Consider the following 20,954-nt stretch of genomic DNA (forward strand, 5'->3'; position numbering starts at 1 on the left):
CTGGGCCGACTGGCTCTGTCACATTTCCCGTTTAATCTGATTCATCTGCACATCCAGTCCAGGCAGTCTCTGTTTTGCTCGTCGGGGAGACGAGAACAGGTTTATTGTTTACACAAGGAGTTTTGCCTTCGGATTCAGTGGAGGAACCTCGGCGCTAAATTAACTTAATAAAGCCGTAGACGCTTGGTGGCCTCCAGTGATTCGAGGAAATATTTCAGCACTGAATCATTTCACGAAGATGCTACAGAAACCAAAAGAGATGTTTAAAACGCCAGACGTTCCGTGGAACGCACTGCGGCTCCCTTGAAGCAGAGCGTGACAAAATTATTTGAAATGTTCTGGGAGTCACTACATTTGTTACCCTTTGCTCTGCAGTTTAGAAGAAGCAGAGTTGGGTCTTATATGCCGCTTTTCTCTACCCGAAGAAAGCTCAAAGCGGCTTACATTCGCCTTCCCTTTCCTCTCCCCACAACAGACACCCTGTGGGGTGGGTGAGGCTGAGAGAGCCCTGAGATTACTGATATAGAAGAAGAGTTGGTTCTTATATGCCGCTTTTCCCTAACCGAAGGAGGCTCAAAGCGGCTTACAGTCACCTTCCCTTTCCTCTCCCCACAACAGACACCCTGTGGGGTGGGTGAGGCTGAGAGAGCCCTGATATCACTGAGGAAGAAGAAGAGTTGGTTCTTATTTGCCGCTTTTCTCTACCTGAAGGAGTCTCAAAGAGGCTTTCATTCGCTTTCCCTTCCTCTCCCCACAACAGACACCCTGTGGGGTGGGTGAGGCTGAGAGAGCCCTGATATCACTGCTCCGTCAGAACAGCTTTATCAGTGCTGTGGTGAGCCCAAGGTCACCCAGCTGGCTGCATGTGGGGGAGTGCAGAATCGAACCCGGCATGCCAGATTAGAAGTCTGCACTCCTAACCACAACACCAAACTGGCTTTACTTGGTAACCAGTTGATGGGTTGCTGCCAAATGTCAGCATTTGCGATATTGAATCCTAAAAACGTAAACAGCTTTCAGCATCTCATTGTCACAGTTCTGCATTTTTTTAAAGAGATGAATTAATTTAATGTGGCCTTATTTGTGGGCATTTCCCTTTCAGTTACGGCATTCTTTTCCCCTGCCTTCCAGGTGAAACTCCGGCATATCATTATGGCACACACTATTCATCTGCTATGATCGTCGCTTCGTATCTTGTGCGGATGGAGCCCTTCACACAGATATTTCTAAGGCTACAGGCACGGCATGCAATTTACCGTCTTGATTCAAGGTTGCGCCAGACGGCACAGGTTGTCTCCACAGCGTCATGAAACTGTTTCTCCTTTTGTTCCAAAGGGTGGACACTTCGACCTGGCGGACAGGATGTTTCACAGTGTGCGGGAAGCCTGGTACTCCGCATCCAAGCACAACATGGCAGACGTCAAGGAGCTCATCCCTGAATTTTTCTACCTCCCAGAGTTATTGCTCAATTCCAACAACTTCGATCTAGGTGGGGGAAATTGCTTCTGATCTCAGGACTGTTCCTACCTGACACACCTGTGTTTAATAATGATTTAGCGTACAGCTGTAACAGGGCACAGCCTACATATCAAGCTAATAACAGAGAGGTGATGCTTGAACTCTGTGCTCAGGAGTCCACAGTCTCATTCAAACACGTCCTCAATTGCAAGGAATTATATGTCACTAAAGATCTGTGTTTTGTCTTATAGGCTGCAAGCAGAATGGCACTAAACTTGGGGATGTAATACTCCCCCCCTGGGCTAAAGGCGATCCCCGTGAATTTATCAGAGTTCATCGAGAGGTAATACACCTCTTTTATCACATTCATAGAATCATAGAATCATAGAATCAAAGAGTTGGAAGGGGCCATACAGGCCATCTAGTCCAACCCCCTGCTCAATGCAGGATTCCTCGATCCAGGGCTTGAGTTTGTATTTGCACAAAGACGTAATCGTAATTTTTCTATCTTTCTGTCCTTGGCTGCAGTGGGTTGGTCCAATAAACTGTGATTGGCTTCCCCCCCCCTCCGCCCCTCCCCAACTACCTGTGCCTCCCCCCCCCAGGCTTCTCTGGAGGGTTGGGGATTTGGCAAAGGGACCTCTATCTTGTGCAGGAAATTCTATCCTCTCCCTACCCCACCTCTGAACATAGGAGTTTCTTCTGTTTGCCCAAGGGCAACCTTGGATACCATCCAGCACCAGCTGTGAAATTTGTACTATGTGATTAAGGTATTCTGCATTTCTCCCACCCTGTCCTAAAGCGCTAACAGGTAATGCCTGATTTGATGTACGTATTTAAAATTACAGGCTTTGGAATGCGATTTTGTGAGCGCACACCTACACGAGTGGATTGACTTAATCTTTGGCTATAAGCAGCAAGGACCTGCCGCGGTAGAAGCCGTCAATGTCTTCCATCATCTTTTCTATGAGGGGCAAGTGGACATATACAACATAAACGATCCCTTAAAAGAAACAGCTACCATAGGATTTATTAATAACTTTGGACAGATACCCAAACAGGTAATGGTGCTTCGGTTTGGATTTGCTTGAGAGCACACAACCAAGTCAAGATATGATCATTTCCGATCTTGACTACTATAAGACTTTGCTTTTGGGGCTTTCCCTTGAAGTCAGTTTACAGGCTTCATCTGATCCAGAATATCGCAGCCAGATCAATAACTGGGGATAACTGTGAGAAATGTATTTTCCCCAGTTTTGAAAGAACCTCACAAGATACCAGTCTGTTTTCAAGCACAGTTCAGATTCCTGGCATTGACATGCAAGGCCATAAGGACACTGGGGCAAGAGGTTCTTAAAGGCCACTTTCTCCCATTATGTACCTGCCTGCCTTTGCCAGAGGCCCTTCTCCAGACTCTTCTTCCTTCTGAAGGTCCCTTCCAATTATGACCAAGCTCTATGAAGAAACGCTGGGGGAAATGAGAATGTTCAGTCTGGAGAAGGGGAGGTTGAAAGGAGGGACATGATGGCTCTCTTTTAAGTATTGGAAAGGTTGTTGCTTGGAGGAGGGCAGGGAGCGGTTCTTGTTGGCAGCAGAGGAGAGGACCCACAGTAATGACTTTAAACTGCATGTAGAAAAGTACCGATAAGGTATCAGGAAAAAAAGTTCACAGAGTAGTTCAGCAGTGGAATTGGCTGCTTAGGGAGATGGTGAGCTCCCTCTCACTGGCAGTCTTAAGCAGTGGCTGAACAGGGGTTTATAGACGGCCTGTACAGAGTACAGAGCTATGTAAGTGCCCATGTTTCTACAGGACCTTGAGAGCTCTCCTTTGCAAACTCCATTGTAATTGTACAAACTATGTAAAAGCCTGAGTCTAGTGTAGCTTCAGTCAGATAATTTCTCGAAGGGTGCCCTTTGATGTCTTGAAGATGTAAAATACGAGTTTGGTTGTCGTACTATTAGGATTGTAAAGAAAACAGAAAGACACCCACAAACACATCAGCTCCTGAAGAGCCCAAAAGGCTGAGTGCAAAACCCTTGTTTGTGTATTGCTCCAGATGTTCTACGCACTGCCTTCTGGCATAGCACGCCATGCTATAAAATGCACTATCAAAATCTCTAAAGCAGGGGTAGTCAAACTGCAGCCCTCCAGCAAATGCTGGCAGGGGCTCATGGGAATTGTAGTCCATGGACATCTGGAGGGCCGCAGTTGGACTACCCCTGCTCTAAAGCCTTTAAAATAACAAAACTTGCCAAGCAACAGCAAACAAAACAATATCAGCCTGCTATGACGTAGTCACGTGAAGCTGCTTGTGAAGGCATCTCACTCTCAGACATGGATGCTGTGTCCTTTGCCCCGTTTCCTTATATTATATGCTTCCAGGCCCTGCTTGGTTGTCACCTGCAAAGCCTTTCTCAGCCTGGCACCTTCATGCTTGCCAAGCTGCATCTCTGGTTTCCTCCCAGGTCCCATCCCTGCTCTCTGAGACTAGATGGATGGCGAGTCAAGAGAAGACCGCCTTCATTGTGACACCGAATTATGACTTTCCTGCCCTGGGGAGATTAGTCTGTCTCTGTACGTCATTGTCTTTCATTAGTGGGTGAAGATTTTGCGTTGTGTTTGGCATTCTTTCTGCTTCCTGTTTGTGAGGTTTTTTTGTTTCGTTGTTGCGTATACAGAAAGGACAACTACACAAGATACAGACAGGAAGCACATATATGTATTTGTGGGCATGTACACACACACACACACACGTTTTCAAAAAAATTAATTATTAACTGCTTTAAGGATCCTAAGTTGGGCCGTATAAAATGTTTTAGATAAATGAAATAAAGAGCCCATGGTAGATGTTACTGAACACGAGGAGGAGATCCAGCAGGGTCTTGGTCCCCATTTCTCCCTCGAGGCAGCTGTCTCCTGTGACAACCATAGATAGCAATTTCTCTCCCCAATTATATGTGAGAGGGCAGCAAAGTTCATTTTGTTTTATTTATACCTCGCCTTCCTATTGGCATACTCAGAGCAGGTTTCACAAAGTCAAAATTGCATACGTGATTATTCTCTGCCAGTGCGAAATAGAAAAGCAAGGGTTGTCCGTTCCTCTGCTGCTAGAAGCTTATGTTGCCCAGTGGCCACAGCCCAGCAGATGAATAGCGGTGGTCTTCAGTCCCTCCTCCTTCCGTTGGCAATGAATAACTTGGCACCACTGTTTCTTCCCATGCGCTTCTCCTTGGAGAACTTATTTGCAATCAACAGACCTTTGTGCACAGACCTTTGAAAGGTGCTGTGCCTGCAGCCAAATCTACGTCATCTTGCCTCTAAGCTTGTTGTGTGTTCTCTCCTGCTGCAGTTGTTTAAGAAACCGCATCCCCCCAAGCGAGTGAGAAGCCGAATGAACGGAGAGTTACCTGGGATTTCCGTCCCGCCCAGTGCTGCAAGTGACAAGATCTTTTTCCATCACTTAGACAACCTCAGGCCTTCCCTTGCACCTGTAAAAGGTAAGCGCTCTTCCCCTTTGTGCTGACCCGTGGTTGTGCTTGACAGAGACTGTCTTGGTTGTACACTCTGCCAGAGCTGTGTACTAATTTATTTATTAATTTAACATATATGTTATTTAGAGCCTCTTGTGGCGCAGGGTGGTAAGGCAGCCGACATGCTGTCTGAAGCTCTGCCCATGAGGCTGTGAGTTCGATCCCAGCAGCCGGCTCAAGGTTGACTTAGCCTTCCATCCTTCTGAGGTCGGTAAAATGAGTACCCAGCTTGCTGGGGGGTAAACGGTAATGACTGGGGAAGGCACTGGCAAACCACCCCGTATTGAGTCTGCCATGAAAATGCTAGAGGGCATCATCCCAAGGGTCTGACTTGACTTGGTGCTTGCACAGGGGATACCTTTACCTTTATGTTATTTAGTCTCTGTGTTGCTTGTATCCAATAAGGGCCTTGAGCTCAAATGCGGCTCTCCTAGGCCACCTGACGTTTGGTATATCCCATTGAAATAGGAGATTATCAAGACACACAAACATAAGCAGGATCTGAATAATGGGTTGGCTCTCATGGCAGATTTCTGTGTGAGCAGCAGTCTTAGAGGAATTGCTAAGATATCTCCTTGCTGTCTGATTGCACAAAATAAAAATGCTTCTATCTGTGCACGCCCTAGACCAGGCTGGAAGGGTTTCTGAATAGGTGGGAGTAAATTACTTTTTAATTTTATTTAATTGTTAGACACTTATTGGGTGATATGACCATATACAATTGTGTTAACCTGCCCCCCCCCCCCGTTCCCAAAATGGATGATGATGGGCCTAGAGGGGGTGGGAAGGGGAGGGCCCCTGGGTTGGCATGTACACAGCTATATTCTGCATAATCTTGCATAATCTTGCCCCTTCTGGAGTTTCTCAGAACCTGAAGAATGTTTCAGGGGTTTCTCAATGGTAAAATCATAGAGAAAGGCTGCCCTTCTGATATGATACGATGACAGGTGTAGCATGTGCTGAAACTCAGAAGGAACATCTGTTTTTTTTCCCCTAAACTGAAGCTTGTGTTTGCTACTCACCTCTATTGCTGCTTTTATTTTCCGAGTAGAGCTGAAGGAGCCCGTGGGGCAAATCGTGTGCACTGACAAAGGGATCTTGGCCGTAGAGCAAAATAAAGTGCTCATTCCACCTGCCTGGAATAAAACATTTGCTTGGGGTTATGCAGATCTCAGCTGCAGGCTAGGAGCCTATGAATCAGACAAGGTTCGTATGCTGAATTGTTGTGCTTCTTCCACCGAATGTTAACTACAGTTAACATTTTCTGTCATCTGTTCCACTTAATATTTCTGGTAAGGCCTAAGAGGAGGAGCATGTCTCATGGCTTACGCGCCACTCAGTGCTGAACACTGTGCCACCTCTGAGTGCATCCTCCTCCAACCGGCTTGCCTGTCTGTCCAACAGCCAGCCAATCACCTTCCATCCCCCACCCCTGACCACCCCCTCCTCCTTCCACTTCCCTCCGAGGCTCGGAGGCTGCAAATCCCTGCCGCATGAGAGAGCTGCCCCTGCCAGTGAGTTCCATAACAGCCGTCTGCAGCCTTTCCAGGTCCTGGGGGGAGGGGGAGTTCTTCCACCCACCCACCCCTCCTATCTAGCGCCTGTTGTATTCTTGAATGCAGTGGGCTTGGCCCCTAGTTAACTATATTCTGCATAATCACGCCACTTCTGGAGTTTCTCAGAGCCTGAAGAATGTTTCAGGGGTTTCTCAACGGTAAAAACATTAAGAAAGGCTGCTCAATTCATATCTTCTGATATGATACGATGACAGGTGTAGCATTTGCTGAAACGTTAACTGTAGTTAATGATAGAACCATGATAGCTACACGTGAAGCTGTTCTATACTGAATCAAGGCCCTTAGTCCACCATGGTCAGTGATGTTGCTCAGGCTGCAGGCCTCAGGCAGAGGGTCTCCACCAGGGTCTCAGGCGGAGGTTTTTCACATTGCCTCCTACCTGGTCCTGTCAATGGAAGAAGCTGGGGATCGAGCCTCAAACTTCCTGCATGCAAAGCAGATGGTCTGCCACTGAGCTGTAGCCCCTCTCCTTTTGGCATGTCATTCAAGTGAGGAGGAGAAGGAAAGCAAGCAGTTTCTAACAAACCGCTCCTATACATCTCATACCTTGACATTTAATGCAAAACCCAAACCAAACTGGTATTTGTCTACGTTCTTCTAACACACCATCCTTGGGTTTGCTTCCTCTCCACAAAATAGACTGGTCCAGGAATCTGGTTCCATTGGTGGAGAGTATAGAATCACAGAATAACAGTTGGAAGGGACCTCCTGGGTCATCCAGTCCAACCCCCTGCTCTATGCAGGGCACTCACAACCCTATTGCTCATCATTCACAGAATCAGCCTCTCCATCAGATGGCTATCCAACCTCTGCTTAAAAATTTCCAAATAGCAGAACTTCCAAGTGCACTGCTACTTTTTGGAGCTACCTTTTGGAGAAGGCAAAACCCAATTCTAAGGTTATGGGCCCAGACTGTAGGAAATGTATTACCTGCTTTCTCCTCCCATTGTTGGGTTTTAGGTTTTTTGATACATGCTATTCCTGCCTTCCTCCAAACCAAATCTTTCCGAGACAGACATAACGATGTTGAGCTGGTTGTTTCCTGAGAAGCTGACCCAGTTTTTTTTACAACTTTCTAGGCTGTGATAGTTTATGAATGCCTCTCGGAATGGGGCCAGGTTCTCTGTGCAATCTGCCCAAATCCCAAACTGGTCATTACTGGGGGGACCAGTACAGTGGTCTGTGTATGGGAAATGGGCACTTCCAAGGAAAAAGCCAAAGCACTCACACTTAAGCAGGTAAATATTTATTTTTGCATATTGTATTTACTTCAGTTGTACCCCAGCTTTCTCTCTAATGGGGACCCAAACCGTTTGCATTATTCTCCTCTCCCCTGTTTTATCTCAGCATCTCCATTGGGTAGGTTAGACTAAGAGAAGGTGACTGACTGAAGGTCACCCACCCAGCTTCCATGGCAGAGTGGGGATTCGAACTTGGGCCTCCCAGATGCTAGTCTGACAGGGTAACTGCTACACAATGCCGGCTTTCTATGAAAGCAAAGGTCTGGCATAATTTGTCAACCCATGAAATGAAACGTTTGGGAAATTATTTCAGTGTGCGAATGAGAAAGTATAAATGGGAAGATTTGTCCTCCCTTTGATGTAGACACGGGTGGGGAAATGGACAGGAGTGCTCCGGGGGCAGACTCTAGAAAGCTCTGGTGGACCTGTGCATGTGACTAAGTAGTTGCATTTATCAGAACGGTTTCTTTGTTTAACCCAGTTTGATACCTTTCCAGCCAACCGAATGAATGCTTGTCCCAGCTGAGATTTCAAGGCTAGAAATGAGGGGTAGTACTTGGGTAATGAGCCTCTAGTGGCACAGGGTGGTAAGGCAGCTGACATGCTGTCTGAAGCTCTGACCTTGAGGCTGGGAGTTCAATCCCAGCAGCCGGCTCAAGGTTGACTCAGCCTTCCATCCTTCCGAGGTCGGTCAAATGAGTACCCAGTCGGTCAAATGAGTACCCAGTAAACGGTAATGACTGGGGAAGGGAATGGCAAACCACCCTGTATTGAGTCTGCCATGAAAACGCTAGAGGGCGTCACCCCAAGGGTCAGACATGACTCGGTGCTTGCACAGGGGATCCCTTTACCTTTACCATTACTTGGGTAAGGAGCCTGTTTTGAACTTCCTGAACAAAACCCTTTCCTGATGAATTCTTTCTCGAATTCACCATTCCTTTCTTCAGTCCACCGAAGCTTGCTTGGGGAATTCCTACTGATGCAATCAATAGTTTGCAACTTCTACTGCTATATTCTCTTTCCGTAGCACCGTATTGTGCAGGAACTCTATTTAAGTTGCTGTTACAAGCAAGTAATAATATATGTTTCCCAAGTTCGCATTTTGCTTCCCCTTTCTCTGATTCCTGTTTGTATCTGTGAATGTTCCGGCATGCATCACATCCTCTTCTGCTTTCCTTCTAGGCACTGCTGGGACATACAGAGACAGTCACATGTTTAACAGCCTCACTGGCCTATCATATCATTGTGAGCGGGTCCCGTGACCGGACCTGCATCATCTGGGATTTGAATAAACTCTCCTTCGTAACCCAGCTTCGAGGTCACCGGGCCCCGGTTTCAGCTCTCTGCATTAACGAATTGACGGTACGAACCGACACACCCTGCCTAAGCAACCTCGCGAAGCTTTCGGGGAGATTTCATTGACTGCTCCTTTTATAAGATACTGTGCTTAGAAAGGGACTTTATCTGGTTGTGCCCAAGACTGTCCTCTACGACAGGGTTGGACCTCCACCCGCAGCTCTTCAGTGTCATGCTCCTAGGCCCAAGCCACAACTGGGGAAGAATGCCTTTTTTGATTGGCCATACCTGCATGTTTTCACATGTTACTACTGCTATATATGAAAAGCATTCAGTTTGCCTTAAATCAGAAAGCATCCACTAGATCAGCTGTCCTCAACCCCCGGTCCGGGGACCGGGACCGGTCCGTGGATCAGTCGGTACCGGGCTGCGGTTCCTTCTCGTCCTCCCCCCCGGCTGCTGCTTTGGGGGCTGCCCTGACACTCTGCCGCCGGCTCACCTTTGGTGCTCTCGGGCGGCCACCATGTCCGGGGCTCCCCCTCAGCGTGACGCTGTGCAGCTGCTGCTGGCAGCGCCCCCCAGTGGGCGGCGGGAAGTCAGGGGCGCCGGCGGGAAAGCAAGTGGAGCAGGGGCTCAGGCGGCGGTGACATCCCTCGGCAAAAGACTACCCCCCCCCTGGGCCTCAGTAAAATTGTCAAGCGTTGACCGGTCCCCGGTGATAAAAAGCTTGGGGACCACCGCACTAGATAACACAGTCAGGCCCGACCGGAACATCATATGTGTGTCAGACTGCCCTAACTCTTGGCTGAGGGTTTTCTTTTAAGACCTAATCATGTCTGTCTTAATTCCCCCTTTCCAGGGGGATATCGTGTCCTGCGCTGGCACTTACATCCACGTGTGGAGCATCAACGGCAATCCCATAGTGAGTGTGAACACATTCACTGGGCGCAGCCAGCAGATCCTGTGCAGCCTCATGTCGGAAATGAACGAATGGGATACGCAGAACGTTATTGTGACCGGGCATTCGGATGGCGTCGTCCGAGTAAGTACCAGTAGCGGTGCTGAAATAAATGTATGGAAGGGACAGCATCTCTCTTTCATCTCCTTGGTGTCTTGGGATGTATGACATGGCTCTGCTCCTCCTGTTCCTATGACCACCTCCCTTTTGAGACATACCCCCCCCCCCGGGATCTGGACCACATGAAGCTACCTTATAACCCTTGATCCATCAAGGGCAGTACTGTCTACTCCAGGGGTAGTCAAACTGCGGTCCTCTAGATGTTCATGGACTACAATTCCCATGAGCCCCTGCCAGCATTTGCTGGCAGGGGCTCATGGGAATTGTAGTCCATGGACATCTGGAGGGCCGCAATTTGACTACTCCTGGTCTACTCTGACTAGCAGCAGCTCTCCAGACTCCCAGGCAGAGGTCTTTCACATCTCCTGCAGCCTGGTTGTTTTACCTGGAGATGTCGGGGTTTGAAGCTGAAATCTTCTGCATGGCAAGCAGATGCATCCCGGCTGACCCACGGCCCCTCCTAACTTAGCAGTCAGGTCACATATGTTGTCGAGAGGAACGGAAACCAGAACTCCATAATACTTGATGTCATTGCATAAACTCATAGTTATCCTCTTGAAATGTGTAATGAAATCCCTTGTATAGAATTCCTAGGGACTTATTCCAAATTGCCGCTCCTTCTGTGTTCAAGTCACTACCGCAAAAGTAGCTTCAAAGATCAGGTTCTAAAGAAGTGGGTAACAATGTTCCACTCCATTTAATCTGGGCACAGAGGACAAATGAGATCAGAAATGCAATACTGTTTTAACTGCCGAATTGATGTCCAGGTAAATGGTGATGGGGTTTTTCACACGTTGTTAGCTCGCCCAGGTCTTCATGGGCAGGAAGAGCCATAAATATGAGGGCTGTGAATTAAATGTACATTCGAGGCCTGTTGAGATGGCCTGTGTTATTTTCTTCTTAAAGGCATTTCTGTTCTGAACTCTAGGCTGAATTGCTTTTTAATGGTTTATGAAGCGCTCTCAAGTGTTCCACTGTGGTTTTGAAAAACGACCATTTGGTTTTAATAACAAATTAGCGTTTTGAAATGGCCAGAGAAGCCCTTGCCAAACGACACAGAGCCCTAATTCTCTCAAACAGCTTATGAGGCCGTTAAACCCACATCTGGGCAGTGCCAGAAAATGGGCAGACACATGACTGAATACTCCCATCAAGAACAACTATACATAACTTTTCCCAATGTACCACCTTGGGCTGGCGGAGCTCATTGTGTAATTCTTTGGATCCTGGCTGTACCCAGTTCGATTTGAGTCCAGTAGCTAGAGATTGGGCACGAAACTAAAGTTTGCGGCAAATTTTGGCAAGTACATGGTTTGTGAAGATTGCGGCAGATCAACTGGCACAAACGTTCCACAAGCTTTCTGGCTGTTTGTGGTGGTTCGTGAACAGATACATTATCAGACAGATTGTTTCCGCACAATCTAAATGTTTACCAAATTTCTAAGCAACAGGTTGAAAAAGGATGCCCTGTAGAGAGCATACAGCAGAGTTGTTTTCTGCCGCATCTCTTTCATCTCTAACATTTCTGGTTGGGTTTTTACTTGTTTGATTTCTACTAGCAAATCTTCATTGAGTTTTTTTTTTTTAATGATCTGGCTCCAAACTCTATTTTTTTCAGTTCATTTCTTTGTTCTATTTATTTTCTCTTTTCTTCTTAGCAGCAATTGCTATAAATGCTTCTCTAATGAAAGCTTTGCTTACTTCACCAGCTATAATTAGAGAGAAGCACCTTTTCTATCGGCTTGAATTACTTACATCAACAGCCACCTGTTTTCCAGGAAATACCTCCCTGAACTCCCACAGTAGCTTTTAGAACCTTGAACTTGTTCTAGATCAGGCGTAGCCAAACTGCAGCCCTCCAGATGTCCATGGACTACGATTCCCATGAGCCCCTGCCAGCAAATACTGGCAGGGGCTCATGGGAATTGTAGTCCACAGACATCTGGAGGGCCGCAGTTTGACTACCCTTGTTCTAGATGTTCTTGTAGAAGTTAACCTGTTAAGTGTTCTGGGGCAAGTAAGAGTTTCTCTGCCTTGTACAGACTCTAGTTTAAAGCAAACCTTGATCATAACAAACAGCAGGCCACGTCCACGAGACAGAAATTCATGAACTGTAGTCCCTTGCTATAGAAAGTACGGCACATAAATTTTTACATGCTGAGGCTTTCAGCATCCTGTAGGCTTTTGAGCAAGCAAGACGAGAAACATCTGACTTTAAATTGAAGGCTGAACAAGAGACTGTCAGTGTCAAATGAAACATGACTGCTTGCCAAAGTCCGGATCTGCTCACCACACTTTGATCTGATTTTCCTAGTTCTGGCGGATGGAGTTCCTGCAGGTCCCAGAAACGCCCGCTCCTGAACCTGTGGAGGTCCTTGAGATACAGGAAGAGTGCCCAGAGACACAAATAGGTGATTATGATGCTAGTTTATCCCCTCTCTACCACCCCCCCTGTACTTTCCAACTATGAAAATATATCCTCTTGTGTTGCATGTTCATAATATAGGTGGGGGACAACATGAACAGTGTATGTGTTGAAGGGCAGTGGTGGGTTCTCCATCTTTGGAAATTTTGAAACAGAGGCTGAATTGTCATCTGGCGGAGAAGCTGATTCTGTGAAGGTTCAAGGGGGTGGCAGGTGACAGTGGATGAGCGAGAGGGTTGTGAGTGTCCGGCATAGTGCAAGAGACTTGGGAATGTTCCGCCTGGAGAAAAGGAGGTTGAGAGGGGACATGATAGCCCTCATTAAGTATTTGAAAGGTTGTCACTTGGAGGAGGGCAGGATGCTGTTTCTGTTGGCTGCAGAGGAGAGGACACGCAGTAATGGGTTTAAACTTCAAGTACAACGATATAGGCTAGATATCAGGAAAAACATTTCCACAGTCAGAGTAGTTCAGCAGTGGAATAGGCTGCCTAAGGAGGTGGTGAGCTCCCCCTCACTGGCAGTCTTCAAGCAAAGGTTGGAGACACACTTTTCTTGGATGCTTTAGGATGCTTAGGGCTGATCCTGCGTTGAGCAGGGGGTTGGACTAGATGGCCTGTATGGCCCCTTCCAACTCTATGATTCTATGATTCTATGATTCTAAGAGGTTGGATTGATTCTTCAGGGGCTCCAGGTGTTAACTGGAAGCTTTCCTCTCTTGTTTCCATCAGAAGTGAAGGACTGAGGACAAACCTTGCCCACTAAATCGTGTGCCAAGGTGCTGCAGTCTTGTAGGAAGCCAGTCAGTGTAGTTTTCTCTTTCAGGTGTGGCGAGAGTCCAAACCTGAGAGAGGGAGAAGCACCAGGGGTACGATGACAGAATTTTCACTCTTGGCTTTCATGCAGTGGTGTCAGAGGCCAGTCATGCTTGAGTCCAGAGCGATGGTTTTCACACTTTCCCCATCAGCTCAAGTGACAGAATCTCTCTCCAAGGAGTCCCTTTGTGGCTTTATCAGCCTGCAGTAGCTGGCTGATTTGCTCAGAGGACTTGCAAGTACACCCTTGGTCACAAAGCGACAGGGAATGCATGACCGTATCTTTGAACACTGTACTTGTCTGTCTCCTTCATAGGCTTAGATCAGAGGTGTCCAAACTGCGGCCCTCCAGATGCCCATGGACTACAATTCCCATGAGCCCCTGCCAGCATTCGCTGGCAGGGGCTCATGGGAATTGTAGTCCATGGGCATCTGGAGGGCCGCAGTTTGCTCACCCCTGGCTTAGATGAACACAAATAGAGCTGTTAGCCATGTCTTTGTACAACAGCAGTGATGAAATTAACATGGAAAATAAGTCCCTCTACCTGTGTGAATACGGCCGTGTTTGTTTCCTGGCAAAGCTGTCACGGCGTTGGGCAGGACGTGAACCCAGGAAGTATTTTGCATTGTGTCTAATAGGGCAGGAAGCTCAGGACGAAGAGAGCAGTGATTCCGAAGCCGAAGAGCAGGGTCTCAGCCAGGACGCCAAGCTGCCGGAGGGCCAGAACCAGCCAGGCAGTGCCAGCCACAGGCCTCGGTCGACCTCAAGCCGAGCAGCGGCAGCGTGGTCGGCGGACAGCAGCTCTGACGACTCAAGGCGCTGGTCAGACCAGCTCAGCTTGGATGAGAAAGAAGGCTTCATCTTCGTGAACTACTCCGATGGGCAGACGAAGGGATACCCCCACCCTCAGGTTAACCACCCGCATCCGAATCCAGGGGAGCTGCGGCATTACAGTAAGCTCAAGCCAGGTACGGCAGGGAAACTCCTCTTTGTAAACTGTTCCTTGTAGTCCATGCTATAGTAGGGTTTGGGGATGCTGGACCTGGCCGAGGGCAGGATCAGACCGGGCTGCACTTCCCGGGCTGAGGGCCAAGCCAGGCGTGATCCTAGAAGCTCTCCCCCTAGAAGCTCTCCCCATCCTAGTTGAGACCATTTCAGTCACGGCCTTGCCTGTGCAGGTGTGGTGAAGGTGTTATGCAAGAAAACAGCTGCCCACTGGCCAGTTTCCCTGCCCAGGAAATACTCCAGTAGCACCTTAGAGACCAGCAAGATTTTGGAGGTAGAAGTTAGCGCTGTAAAATTGTTTTTAATTCAGTTTTTTTTCCCGGTTCATGTTTATTGGACCTGAAAAAAATTGGGTGATTCTGGAAAAACCCAGATTCCAAAATTGGTACAATATGTGGATCCAGGATTTTTTGGAAATTCTGAAAGTTTGGGGGTTTCAGGAAGAAAAGTACCGTATTTTTGCAAAAAAAAAAAAAAAAAGTTCTGCCTTTAAACTTCAACTGAATTATTAATTTTACCATTGTAACATACTCAGTTCTGCACATTTTCACAATTTCTATATACTCGCTGCTACTTCTGGAACATAGATAATATGACAAAACTACAGTATATTTTATAGTTGTTATTGTTGTTATGTGCGAAGTCGTGTCCGACCCATCGCGACCCCATGGACAATGATCCTCCAGGCCTTCCTGTCCTCTACCATTCCCCGGAGTCCATTTAAGTTAAATTCACCCATTCCTGTCCATTTTAGTTCACTGATTCCTAAAATGTCAATATATATAAAATGTTTTTCTTCAAAACCCACTTTCTTACACACATTTATATTCAACGTGTTCTATTTCAAACTGATTTTCACCCTCAAATATCCATATTGAGATAGAGACTGCCAGGAGAGAGGGATCATCCAGTCTGCAGATTTGAGGGGAGAGTTGGCCGTGTGGCTTCTAGCTGAGCAGGATGCCTTGATTGGGATGTGCGCCTCATCTCGGTTCGGCCACCTAGTCGATCACCAAAGCCTGAAGCAGGGCATAGGAGGCCAGCGCCCCAGCGTGGAGAGGAGGGGTGGCAACAGTGCGCCAGCCAGCAGCAACACATGTGGCCACCACCACCCCTCCTCTCTGCACTATGGTGCTGGCCTCCTACATGCCACCTTGGGCTTCGGTGATTGCCAGAGCAGCCAAACTGAGCTGAGGCACACATCCCTACCTTGGACCCACTTCCCGCAGACAACTGGTTGTTGTGTATGTACTAGGGGAAGATATCAGACATCAGAAACCTTTATTGGCCTAATAAGCCACAATCCAGAGAGAACAAAACCCAAACACTAAAGATTACTTATACAAAGCCACGTTTCTGACTATTTTCAGCATATTCCCAAGAGCAAGCACAATCGTGGCAAGTTTGGAAGGATCTTGTTCAGATAACAATGGTTTTATAATGAGGGATTTGGAATACATATCTGCCAAATAACATTAAATAGCAGCTCATTGGGCTGAAAGAACTCGGCAATCCAATACAATATGTATTAGAGTGTCCGAGACTTCACAGCTACGGAAGCAGTAACTTTCAGATGCAGATATTTGGGGAAACTTTCCCCGTCACATTAGATGTAAAAACATTTCTTCTTGCTAGGAAGTGTTCTAGGGGAAGTTAGAGGAGCAGGGAGCTCTTCTCCAGCAGTTTCTTTTCCCCCCTCCCTCCCTCCTAACCCTGAGTCTTCTTATTAGCCCCTGTATCTATTTCATCCACCATTTCTCCTCCCTTCCTTCCTTCCTTCCTTCCTTCCTTCCTTCCTTCCTTCCTTCCTTCCTTCCTTCCTTCCTTCCTTCCTTCCTTCCTTCCTTCCTCCCTCCCTCCCTCCCTCCCTCCCTCCCTCCTTCCCTCCTTCCTTCTCCATCAGTTTCATTAAGCTTCCATTCTGCTTTGTATGCATAGGAGCATCTGTCAGAGTTTGGACCTATATCCCAGGTTCCTTATATTTCTTTTTGCCATGTGGAAGTTCGAACAAGGACTGTGGCTTACGGGCTACCTGCAGACTAGGTTTCCTGTCCCCGCCCACCTGCCAAACTTGCTTTTGCAGCAGTCTCATGGGTTGATAGGCGAGGCCTTGTCCCAAGGGGATCCTTACCATCTAACATCCTCCTTTGTTTCCTAGGGTACAGGTGGGAGCGTCAGCTAGTATTTAGGAGCAAGCTAACTATGCACACCGCCTTTGATCGCAAGGACAACGCACATCCTGCGGAGATCACAGCACTAGGCATTTCCAAGTGAGTGAATGGCTAACTGTCCGTCTTTGCATGTGCATCTTCAAAACGACGCAGCGCCACAGATTAAGGCATCAGGATGCACGTGGTGCTTCCTTGCACTGCGTCTGATTCTTGATCTGTCCCAGTCAGCAATGTGCACTCAGGCTGTCAGCTGCTCAGGCAGAGGCCTCACCTCACCTTCTGCCAGATACGTTAACTGTTGATGCCGGGGATTGAGCCTGGAATCGGCTGCATGCCAAGCGGAGGCTCCCATCACTGAGCTGCAGCTCCTCCCCCTACTGAAACAGGAGCACAAACTGACTCTTCAAAGTTAATCCGTTCTTGTGATCCAATCAGGAATATTGGCTGCTGGTTGCAAATAAATTCAAATTACCTGGGCACCTTCTCTGTACGGTGTCGAGTTGTTAGGCACGGTGGCTCATTTACTCATTTTGTGTCTGGAGCACCCTACTGGGGCGGCTTCAGCAATGCTCCCGCTGGCGAGTTTTCCAAGAGGAGCTTGCGGGGAAATTGCTGGAAGCAGAAAGCTTCAGCAGGCCACTGTGTCAGCTGGCTGGACAGAGCCTTTCTGTGCCAGCATTTTAAGGGAAATGGGGAAACTGGTTCCTTTTAACCCGGGGCACTCATCCCTCCAGCTGCTAATATGCGCCTTGCCAGCCGTAAAAGTAACGGGACGCTGTTGTCGCCACGCCTCTTTTGCAGAGACCACAGCAGGATTCTGGTCGGAGACAGCAGAGGCCGAGTGTTCAGCTGGTCCGTGAGCGACCAACCCGGCCGTTCCGCCGCGGACCACTGGGTGAAAGACGAGGGGGGAGACAGTTGCTCCAGCTGCTCCGTGCGCTTCTCTCTCACCGAAAGGCGCCACCACTGCCGGAACTGCGGGCAGCTCTTCTGCCAGAAGTAAGACCGCGCTTTGCTCCTCCGCAGGCTGATTACCGAGCCTGCTGCTTGTGCCTTTGGAAGAGCAGCCGTGGCCCGGCCCCTTCGTTCGTGTCGGTAGTTAGTCTGCCGTCTTCTCTCTTCCCCCCCACTTCATGCATTCAGTTTGGCTCTGAGTTCCTAGGTGAGTGAGCGCCTGCTTACTTTCGAGGGAGCTGACATTAAGGAGCTCATTCATTGCCGTGTAGAGGAAATGGACCAAAACAGGGGCATCTCTGCCAGAAGGCCGGAGAAATAGTATTTGCTGGCTCCATCTGACAGGAAGGTTTTTGAACATTTAATTTGTAAGAGCAAATTCCAGTTTACGAGTAACAGCAAACTACCACTTTGCTCACCTTCTGGTCGGCTTTCCCAAAGCCGTCTTTCTCTGTGGACCAGCAGAGCCGTGAACACTGGCCTATCTTGACCCTCGTTGCTTCTCCAGCCGATAAACACTTGACTGACACATGTGAAGCCCCTCTAGCACTGGCTGTGGTAGGAATTCCAGTGGCGTTTTTTGTCTGGTTGCATTATATTTTTTATATATTTATACGTATATATGCTTTTCTACGGCCCCTCCCCGCAGGCGGGCTCAGGGTAGTTTACATGACTTCAGTTGATTGCCTGCTAGGAAGCCCCCCCCACACACACACACACACAAATTGTAGTCTGGTTCTGATCAAATGAGTGCTTTGTGACCCCCACACACACACACACCCACACACACCTTAACACTTTTCCTGCTCATCTTTCCAGGTGCAGTCGTTTCCAATCTGAAATCAAACGTCTGAAAATTTCCTCCCCGGTGCGGGTGTGCCAGAACTGTTACTACAACCTGCAGCACGAGCGAGGCCCCGAAGAGGGGTCTTGGAATTAGCCGGACAGAGCCGCACAACGTGCCGGCCACGGGCCCCCGAGAACTCAGCGGCTTTGCGGTGGGAACGAGTCATGTATTGAGAAGTCACGCATCATCTTTAGACTCGCGTGCGAAAGCACCGCAAGAGAGAAGGGATCGATGACTTCCTGGCCGTCGGCAAGAGACGGGAATCAAAAGAGTCACGCGGTCCGTGAGTGGCAGAAGGGAGAGGAGGGGGTTCCGGCAGCCACAATTTAGCTCCCGAGGTCCACTCTTTCCGGCCAGCGTGGCTCCAAGGAAGACGCCCCCATCCTTTTCACCCTCTCTTCTTCTGTCTTGGTTTTGTAGAGCTAGTCACCTTATTTGTGTTGCAGAAGGAGGCAGCTTTTTAGAAAATAGTTGTAAATCTGCCTTCTTTGCGAACGAATTGTGGATACTGTAAATAGATATAATGGCCTTTTTATCTAAATACAAACTTAACTGCCTGTTACATGGGACTTCAGACCAACCACTATACTTTAGCTCATCTGTCTACTTAAATATGATTTTTTTTTTTATAAAAACAAGGGGGGGGGAAGCATTAAGAGGCATTATTATTTTTTTTGTTTAATTTTCTGCTCTTTTTCCCCGGCTGCATGTTTGTCTTTTAAGTTACTTGCGTTATCTTAATTTAAACCAGGCTCTTCAGAGAGAAAAGGGAAATTTAAAAAAAGAACAAAAGCCAACCTGTTCTCTCGTGGAGGAGACAGTAGGACTTGGAGTAGTTTATTCTCGACTGTAAGGCAACCAGGACCCCTTTGGTTGCAGTACTTTTTATACTGAAGCTCTTCAGCGCCTGTGTCTTCGTACTTAATAAGGCCTCTTTTTATACAAAGCGGACCCTGCTGTTGGACTCCTTCACCACCACTGCAGCAAGCAGCTGGCCAGGGTATCAGAAAGGCCAACTCCAGCTCTAAGCAGAAGTAAATGGCTTGCATGGGAAACTCTTAGTCGCTGCCCCTCCCCTTCCCGCGCCTGCTCACACTGGAGAAGAAAATGAAATTGTTGCAATACATGCAGTGTTTTTCTCTTTTCGGGCTGCAGGAACAGCTTGCAGCCCTTGCTGTTAGCAACCGGGCGATGCTAATTCTAGGCATGATTCACATTCCCGGGTCACAGATAAGCGAATGGGAGTATTGTGAGCCCAGTGGCCCATTTTCCACCGCACTTCAACGAGGCTGGCTTTTTCTCGGCGCAAGGGATGCCTCTGCCGATACATAGGGAACCTCCCGCGTATGACTCAACTCACAGACCTGAGGTTTTCAAAAGTGGGTGTGGCTTGTTTTGTATATGCTGTAACTGGGTGATGAGGCACGTGAGTCTTGAGCAGTTATTCATGGTCCACAAGAAGTCCCCCTTGGGGGAAGAGAAAGGTTACAAATCACCACCGCCCAAACCACGCCCACCGGGAAGTGAATCTGAAGGGAGGTTAAAACAGAGCGAAATGGGGGTCAAGTACCCCTTTGAGGGAAATCAGGAGGAGCCCCAGTAATGGCTCAAATATCTTGCACAGGGAAAAGGGGGTCCTTCCACCCCAGAGCTTCTAACAAAGCCATGCTTCCTTTTTCAGCAGTAAGCACTTGGGTCTACTTAATCTTCCTTGGTAAGGGAGACTTCTGCACCGATTAGAAGGCTAACAATGTATTTTGGAAACGGTGTCTTTTTAACAGCCGTGACGGACGAATTGTGTTTGAAAAGGTCTGCAAGTTTCCCGCACGCCGCAGCGTTTCCACTCCTTCAATAAATCCGCTTCGTTTTCCTCTGAAGTCTGTCTCTTTAACTTGAAGGGGGGAGGGAGAATCCCGTTTTTATTATTCCAGATGAAATTCTTAGCCCTGGAGGGCCACTAGCGACATCAATGCAACTAATGCTGGGTCATTAGAAGAAGGCACACGTGTAGATGTTTACTGCGTTCTCTCTTTTGTAAAAAGTTCTTTTTCCTTTTCTTTTTTTTTTTCGAGCGAGTGTTAACTTCATAGACACCTTGTACCAGTGTTACATTTTCGACCTTTGGTGCTCTTCTCTGATGGAAGGTCACCCTCCCTCAGTCGTCCTGTTAAACTTCTGGATGGCATATTCATTGTTTGGTGTGGGTTGCACATGTGCAGAGCCAATAGGGGTCGGTGGGGGGGGGGGTGGACGTTTCCTGTTGGTGAGATGGGGAGCACTTGGCTCAACTGCACTGAGATTGCGCACTGTCCTTGCGCCATTCATTCTAGCGGCCACTGTTCTTAGAATGGGCACTGGGCAACACCGCTCTCTGTGCAACTGGGCCTTGGTTAACGGCTGCTGTGGGCACATGTGACTGTGTTGAGCAGGGGTAGTCAAACTGCGGCCTTCCAGATGTCCATGGACTACAATTCCCAGGAGCCCCCTGCCAGCATTCGCTGGCAGGGGGCTCCTGGGAATTGTAGTCCATGGACATCTGGAGGGCCGCAGTTTGACTA

General features: G+C 48.1%; 1 protein-coding gene across 7 annotated transcripts in view; it reads left to right on the forward strand.

Annotated features, from left to right (window-relative positions):
* The window catches only part of WDFY3 (WD repeat and FYVE domain containing 3), a 161,446-nt gene extending 141,027 nt beyond the window's left edge, over positions 1–20,419 (forward strand). For 6 of the 7 annotated variants that reach the window (XM_077300980.1, XM_077300979.1, XM_077300984.1 and 3 more), the window contains 14 exons: positions 1,132–1,238; positions 1,336–1,489; positions 1,710–1,801; positions 2,307–2,519; positions 4,809–4,956; positions 6,041–6,195; positions 7,646–7,804; positions 8,990–9,169; positions 9,963–10,145; positions 12,496–12,592; positions 14,058–14,387; positions 16,583–16,694; positions 17,397–17,594; positions 18,369–20,419. In XM_077300980.1, coding sequence (XP_077157095.1) covers positions 1,132–1,238; positions 1,336–1,489; positions 1,710–1,801; positions 2,307–2,519; positions 4,809–4,956; positions 6,041–6,195; positions 7,646–7,804; positions 8,990–9,169; positions 9,963–10,145; positions 12,496–12,592; positions 14,058–14,387; positions 16,583–16,694; positions 17,397–17,594; positions 18,369–18,489 — 2,249 coding nt within the window. In that variant the 3' untranslated portion in view covers positions 18,490–20,419. The remainder of the gene's footprint in view (positions 1–1,131; positions 1,239–1,335; positions 1,490–1,709; positions 1,802–2,306; positions 2,520–4,808; positions 4,957–6,040; positions 6,196–7,645; positions 7,805–8,989; positions 9,170–9,962; positions 10,146–12,495; positions 12,593–14,057; positions 14,388–16,582; positions 16,695–17,396; positions 17,595–18,368) is intronic. The other variant, XM_077300982.1, reaches the window with a different exon arrangement.
* Positions 20,420–20,954: the final 535 nt, after the last annotated feature.

Source organism: Paroedura picta, chromosome 10 (genome assembly GCF_049243985.1).
Source record: "Paroedura picta isolate Pp20150507F chromosome 10, Ppicta_v3.0, whole genome shotgun sequence".
Lineage (NCBI taxonomy): Eukaryota > Metazoa > Chordata > Lepidosauria > Squamata > Gekkonidae > Paroedura > Paroedura picta.